At 44.9% G+C, this 7,849-nt stretch overlaps 1 protein-coding gene across 1 annotated transcript; it reads left to right on the top strand.

Moving 5' to 3' along the window:
* The first annotated feature begins 343 nt into the window (after positions 1 to 343).
* Positions 344 to 7,153, top strand: tmem45a (transmembrane protein 45a). Its single transcript, XM_029429657.1, is given in 5 exon segments — positions 344 to 409; positions 411 to 540; positions 676 to 888; positions 1,643 to 1,827; positions 7,007 to 7,153. Coding segments are annotated over 5 exon segments (741 nt in total).
* Positions 7,154 to 7,849: the final 696 nt, after the last annotated feature.

The raw sequence follows: 7,849 nt of genomic DNA on the forward strand, positions 1-7,849 counted from the left end.
TCTGATTATGCTGTTTAACTCAATTGCAGCCACTCCTCCACTTTTCTCTTCACATTTATTATTCCTGCACATTTGCCAGCAGGTTAGAAATACAGTCGAGCTGAAGAACTCTTTCTAATCTTATTTTATTTATTTATTACATTTTTATTTAATCAGACGATCTCATTGATTATAAAGGAAATAATAATAATAATAATAATAATAATAATAATAATAATAATAATAATAATAATAATAATAATAATAAAAGTTCTTGTTTTCTTAGACCACTGAGATAAAGTCATGTCTCCTCTTGATTGGTCCACAGCTGTTAACAGATGTGTCTGGTGTGATTCAGGGCGTCATGGGGAGCTTTAAGGGCCACGCGCTGCCCGGCAGCTTCTTCCTGGTGGCCGGGATCTGGTGGACGGGGGAAACACTCGCTGTGGCACGCCACCCGCAGGAACAAGAACATCGGCTCCACTCGGCTGGCCAGCAGAGCCTCGCAGCGCCGCCTGGAGGTCATCGAGAACTCTGTCGTGCTCTTCTTCTCCTTAGTTGGTCAGTTTCGTGCATCTTCCTAACGCTTCCTTAACATTTCACTTCGCCTGCTCAGTGGCGTGCACTCACCAGAGCACCAGCACACGAGGCTTTGCAGAATTCCCTCTTTAACTAAGGAGCTGTGATCCTCTGCAGGGATGCTGGCGGAGCAGTTTGCAGCCGGCGGGCCCAGACTGCAGCTGTACGACTTCACGGAGAAACACTGGCAGTACCTGATGAACTGGCAGCACGCCACCATGTACTTCTTCTTCGGCCTGGCTGCCACCGTGTCTTTGGTTCTTCAGACCACCGAGGCGGCTCCTCTGGCGCTGGACCGGCTCATGCTGGCTGTTGCTTTCTTTAATGAAGGTGAGAAGATTTATTTAGTAGTACCCACACAGACAAATGTCTCATTATAATAATTATATTGTACAGTATTATTAAAGTGTTTGTTTCATACAAACTGTCAGTTTAGATTATTTTGGTCAAGTTTACATTTGTACTTTACGCTGGACGTTAATCTATTTCAAACATTTATCTATTACTTTAAGTTAAAGATACATACAAAACATTTACAAGTTAAAATACCCCAAAAACAATAAAAAGATGTGTTCATATTAGTAACAAGGTTTTTATTATAAAGATAAGTACATAAGATTATAGGTTTCAGTCGTATCACTCAGTGCTTACACGCTTTAATATTTTGATATTAAATCAAATTATTAAACAATAATAACAATTTTTACAATATTTTTTCATACTAACTCTTTTAGAAATACTGTTTCAATAAGTTTTACATTATTTTACGAGACTGTTTCATACAATGTTTTGGTCAAGTTTGCATTTCTACGAGCGGCAGACGCATCACATTTAGATAACTGTTTAAACTGCATATTCATAACACAATAAAACTATTGTTTTAGGCATTTATCTTTTATTTACACTTGTCTGCTGCCTTGCTAACTACCTTTCACACACCCTCAATTGCAACACATGGTGTATTTAATGTATTTCAGATTAGCAGAGCTACAGCACGATGTTTTGTATTATTCTGGTAACTGCAGTAATCTACAACAGCATATCCATGTCAGCATGAGACTGACTCCTGTGTCTGTGTGTGCAGGCTTCCTCTTCTTCTACCACCTCCATGGCCGGAGCATGCTCGACGTCCACATGCACCAGCTGCTGCTCTTCGCCGTCTTCGGTCAGGCTCTGGTTGCCTTCCTGGAGGTTTTCCACCGAGGGAACGTCCTCCTGGAGCTGCTGCGCTGCACGCTCACTCTGCTGCAGGGCAGCTGGTTCTGGCAGGTAAACATCAACGTGTGCATGAACAGCAGATGTTTGTTCATTTATTAAATATGTATTTAACCTTTATTGAGATTATTTCATCTCCTGGCCAGGACTCATACTTACACACAGTGATTGTACTAAAGTCCTGGACTTGAGTATTTCAATTTTACTTTCTACTTTCTCAAAGTATTTAAAAGTGATAAAAACAGAATAATGTAATATTATATAATAATATTACACTTTAAAAGGAGCCATTCTGCAGGATGAGGACTTTTACTTTTGATATTTTAAGTACATTTGGCTGAAAATACTTCTGAACGTTTCCTGAAGTAACTTCTGGTTTTACTTGTAACAGAGTATTTTTAGTCTTTGCTATTTATTTTCACAAAACACAAAGCAGACAAAATGAAAACTAAAACTCAAGCAAAGGGAACTCATATTTCATATTTCATATTCTAAAAGAGAAATAGAAAAACATTTACATCTGAAGGAATCTTTTAGATTGAAAAGCTTTTAACGAGATTAATGAACTGAGTTTCACGTCATTCTGCATCTTATACGCCGCTGCATTACCTCTTAACGTCTCCTTACGTCTCCTTACGTCTCCTTACGTCTCCTAACGTCTCCTTACGTCTCCTAACGTCTCCTAACGTCTCCATACGTCTCCTAACGTCTCCTTACGTCTCCTAACGTCTCCTTACGTCTCCATACGTCTCCTTACGTCTCCTAACGTCTCCTTACGTCTCCTAACGTCTCCTAACGTCTCCTTACGTCTCCTTACGTCTCCATAACGTCTCCTAAGGTCTCCTTACGGTCTCCTAACGTCTCCTTACGTCTCCATAACGTCTCCTTACGGTCTCCTTACGTCTCCTAACGTCTCCTTACGTCTCCTAACGTCTCCTAACGTCTCCTTACGTCTCCTAACGTCTCCTACGTCTCCATACGTCTCCTACGTATCCTAACGTCTCCTAACGTCTCCTAACGTCTCCTTACGTCTCCATACGTCTCCATACGTCTCCTAACGTCTCCTAACGTCTCCATACGTCTCCATACGTCTCCTACGTCTCCTGACGTCTCCATACGTCTCCTGACGTCTCCTTACGTCTCCTGACGTCTCCTAACGTCTCCTTACGTCTCCTAACGTCTCCTTACGTCTCCATACGTCTCCTTACGTCTCCTAACGTCTCCTAACGTCTCCTAACGTCTCCTAACGTATCCTAACGTCTCCATACGTCTCCTACGTCTCCATACGTCTCCATACGTCTCCTAACGTCTCCTACGTCTCCATACGTCTCCATACGTCTCCTTACGTCTCCTTACGTCTCCATACGTCTCCTAACGTCTCCTAACGTCTCCTAACGTCTCCATACGTCTCCTAACGTCTCCTTACGTCTCCTAACGTCTCCTTACGTCTCCTTACGTCTCCTTACGTTTCCATACGTCTCCTAACGTCTCCTAACGTCTCCTTACGTCTCCTAACGTCTCCATACGTCTCCTTACGTCTCCTAACGTCTCCTACGTCTCCTTACGTCTCCATACGTCTCCTAACGTCTCCTTACGTCTCCATACGTCTCCTTACGTCTCCTTACGTCTCCTAACGTCTCCTAACGTCTCCATACGTCTCCTAACGTCTCCTAACGTCTCCATACGTCTCCATACGTCTCCTAACGTCTCCTAACGTCTCCTTACGTCTCCATACGTCTCCATACGTCTCCTTACGTCTCCTTACGTCTCCATACGTCTCCTTACGTCTCCTAACGTCTCCTTACGTCTCCTAACGTCTCCTAACGTCTCCTTACGTCTCCATACGTCTCCTAACGTCTCCTTACGTCTCCTTACGTCTCCATACGTCTCCTAACGTCTCCTTACGTCTCCATACGTCTCCTTACGTCTCCTTACGTCTCCTAACGTCTCCTAACGTCTCCATACGTCTCCTAACGTCTCCTAACGTCTCCATACGTCTCCATACGTCTCCTAACGTCTCCTAACGTCTCCTTACGTCTCCTTAACGTCTCCTACGTCTCCTTACGTCCCTACGTCTCCATACGTCTCCTTACGTCTCCTACGTCTCCTAACGTCTCCATACGTCTCCTTACGTCTCCTAACGTCTCCTAACGTCTCCTTACGTCTCCTTACGTCTCCATACGTCTCCTAACGTCTCCTTACGTCTCCATACGTCTCCTTACGTCTCCATACGTCTCCATACGTCTCCTAACGTCTCCATACGTCTCCTAACGTCTCCTAACGTCTCCATACGTCTCCATACGTCTCCTAACGTCTCCTTACGTCTCCATACGTCTCCATACGTCTCCTTACGTCTCCTTACGTCTCCATACGTCTCCTTACGTCTCCTAACGTCTCCTTACGTCTCCTAACGTCTCCTAACGTCTCCTTACGTCTCCATACGTCTCCTAACGTCTCCTTACGTCTCCTAACGTCTCCTTACGTCTCCATACGTCTCCTTACGTCTCCTAACGTCTCCTAACGTCTCTATGTCTCCTTACGTCTCCATACGTCTCCTTACGTCTCCATACGTCTCCTTACGTCTCCTTACGTCTCCTTACGTCTGCTAACGTCTCCATACGTCTCCTAACGTCTCCTAACGTCTCCTAACGTCTCCTTACGTCTCCTAACGTCTCCATACGTCTCCATACGTCTCCTAACGTCTCCATACGTCTCCTTACGTCTGCTAACGTCTCCATACGTCTCCTTACGTCTGCTAACGTCTCCATACGTCTCCTTACGTCTCCTTACGTCTCCATACGTCTCCTAACGTCTCCATACGTCTCCTTACGTCTCCATACGTATGCTAACGTCTCCATACGTCTCCTTACGTCTCCTTACGTCTCCATACGTATGCTAACGTCTCCATACGTCTCCATACGTCTGCTAACGTCTCCATACGTCTCCTTACGTCTCCTTACGTCTCCATACGTATGCTAACGTCTCCATACGTCTCCATACGTCTGCTAACGTCTCCATACGTCTCCTTACGTCTCCTAACGTCTCCTAAGTCTACGTCTCCTAACGTCTCCTAACGTCTCCATACGTCTCCTAACGTCTCCTAACGTCTCCTTACGTCTCCTTACGTCTCCTAACGTCTCCATACGTCTCCTTACGTCTGCTAACGTCTCCATACGTCTCCTTACGTCTCCTTACGTCTCCATACGTCTGCTAACGTCTCCATACGTCTGCTAACGTCTCCATACGTCTCCTTACGTCTCCTAACGTCTCCTAACGTCTCCTTACGTCTCCTTACGTCTCCTAACGTCTCCATACGTCTCCTTACGTCTCCTAACGTCTCCTAACGTCTCCTTACGTCTCCTTACGTCTCCATACGTCTCCTAACGTCTCCTTACGTCTCCATACGTCTCCTTACGTCTCCTTACGTCTCCTAACGTCTCCTAACGTCTCCATACGTCTCCATACGTCTCCTTACGTCTCCTTACGTCTCCATACGTCTCCTAACGTCTCCTTACGTCTCCATACGTCTCCTAACGTCTCCTAACGTCTCCTTACGTCTCCATACGTCTCCTAACGTCTCCTAACGTCTCCATACGTCTCCTTACGTCTCCTTACGTCTCCTAACGTCTCCTAACGTCTCCATACGTCTCCATACGTCTCCTTACGTCTCCTACGTCTCCATACGTCTCCTAACGTCTCCTAACGTCTCCTTACGTCTCCATACGTCTCCTTACGTCTCCTTACGTCTCCATACGTCTCCTTACGTCTCCTAACGTCTCCTTACGTCTCCTAACGTCTCCTAACGTCTCCTTACGTCTCCATACGTCTCCTAACGTCTCCTTACGTCTCCTACGTCTCCTTACGTCTCCATACGTCTCCTAACGTCTCCTTACGTCTCCTAACGTCTCCTAACGTTCTCCTTACGTCTGCTAACGTCTCCTTACGTCTCCATACGTCTCCTAACGTCTCCTTACGTCTCCATACGTCTCCTAACGTCTCCTTACGTCTCCTTACGTCTCCTAACGTCTCCTTACGTCTCCTAACGTCTTCCTAACGTCTCCTTACGTCTCCTACGTCTCCTTACGTCTCCTTACGTCTCCTTACGTCTGCTAACGTCTCAATACGTCTCCATACGTCTCCTAACGTCTCCTAACGTCTCCATACGTCTCCTTACGTCTCCTTACGTCTCCTAACGTCTCCATACGTCTCCATACGTCTCCTTACGTCTCCTTACGTCTCCATACGTCTCCTAACGTCTCCTAACGTCTCCTTACGTCTCCATACGTCTCCTTACGTCTCCTTACGTCTCCATACGTCTCCTTACGTCTCCTAACGTCTCCTTACGTCTCCTAACGTCTCCTAACGTCTCCTTACGTCTCCATACGTCTCCTAATGTCTCCTTACGTCTCCTAACGTCTCCTTACGTCTCCATACGTCTCCTAACGTCTCCTTACGTCTCCTAACGTCTCCTAACGTCTCCTTACGTCTCCTTACGTCTGCTAACGTCTCCTTACGTCTCCATACGTCTCCTAACGTCTCCTTACGTCTCCTTACGTCTCCTTACGTCTCCTAACGTCTCCTAACGTCTCCTTATGTCTCCTAACGTCTCCTTACGTCTCCTTACGTCTCCTTACGTCTCCTTACGTCTCCATACGTCTCCATACGTCTCCTTACGTCTCCATACGTCTCCATACGTCTCCTAACGTCTCCTTACGTCTCCTTACGTCTCCTAACGTCTCCATACGTCTCCTTACGTCTGCTAACGTCTCCATACGTTTCCATACGTCTCCTTACGTCTGCTAACGTCTCCTAACGTCTCCTAACGTCTCCTTACGTCTGCTAACGTCTCCTTACGTCTGCTAACGTCTCCATACGTCTCCTTACGTCTGCTAACGTCTCCTAACGTCTCCTAACGTCTCCTTACGTCTGCTAACGTCTCCATACGTCTCCATATGTCTCCTTACGTCTGCTAACGTCTCCTTACGTCTGCTAACGTCTCCATACGTCTCCTTACGTCTGCTAACGTCTCCTAACGTCTCCTAACGTCTCCTTACGTCTGCTAACGTCTCCATACGTCTCCATACGTCTCCTTACGTCTGCTAACGTCTCCATACGTCTCCATACGTCTCCTTACATCTGCTAACGTCTCCTTACGTCTCCTTACGTCTCCTTACGTCTCCATACGTCTCCATACGTCTCCTAACGTCTCCTAACGTCTCCTCTCTGGCTGCAGATTGGATTTGTGCTGTACCCCCCCCGCGGCCCTGAGTGGGACCTGACGGATCACAACAACATGATGTTCGTCACCATGTGTTACTCCTGGCACCTCGCCTTCGCCATGCTCGTGGTGAGCACGCTGTACTGCACCGTCAGCTGGTAAGAACCTGCTCCACACCGGACATCCCATAAACTGCTGCAGATTCATCCCCACTGGAGATAACAAGCTGCAACAAACCATTGTTTCCATCATCAATTATTATTTAGATTTATAGTTTGGTGTATAACATCTCGGAAAATATGAAAAATGTCTTTTCCCAAAGTCCAAAGTGACGTCTTTAAATGTCTTGTCTTATTCACTTTAATATGATTTTCTGACATTTAAGAAGCATGAAACAGTTACTTTTAAGTAAATAAATATATTCACTTTTACTGCAGAAAGGGCATCCATGTTTTATTTACAAATAAATCAAACACACTTTATTCCTCTCCCTTGACAGGGTGCTCATGTATACAGAAATGCAAATATTGTAGTTAATATGTATGTTAATTTATTTATTGTTGATCTTTAATTCTGCACTTTTTCGGTTGTGTAAAAAGTTATGAAATATTATTTAAAAAATCAAATAAAGTAAGAAAATCTCCTGAAAACAGCATTTAAAGACATTTCTGCAGGAAATATTACTATAAAGAGATCAGTATTAAAGATATTCACTTATCTTTAATTGAATATCCACGCTTTGATTTACTAATAAGTCAAACACACTTTATCCTCTCCTTTGACAGTATGCTAGAGTATACAACAATCTATATATTGTATTTTAGCTCATTTATTTATTTATTCTTGCTCTGTAATTGG

This window comes from Cottoperca gobio, chromosome 4 (assembly GCF_900634415.1).
Source record: "Cottoperca gobio chromosome 4, fCotGob3.1, whole genome shotgun sequence".
In the NCBI taxonomy this organism is placed as follows: Eukaryota; Metazoa; Chordata; class Actinopteri; order Perciformes; family Bovichtidae; genus Cottoperca; species Cottoperca gobio.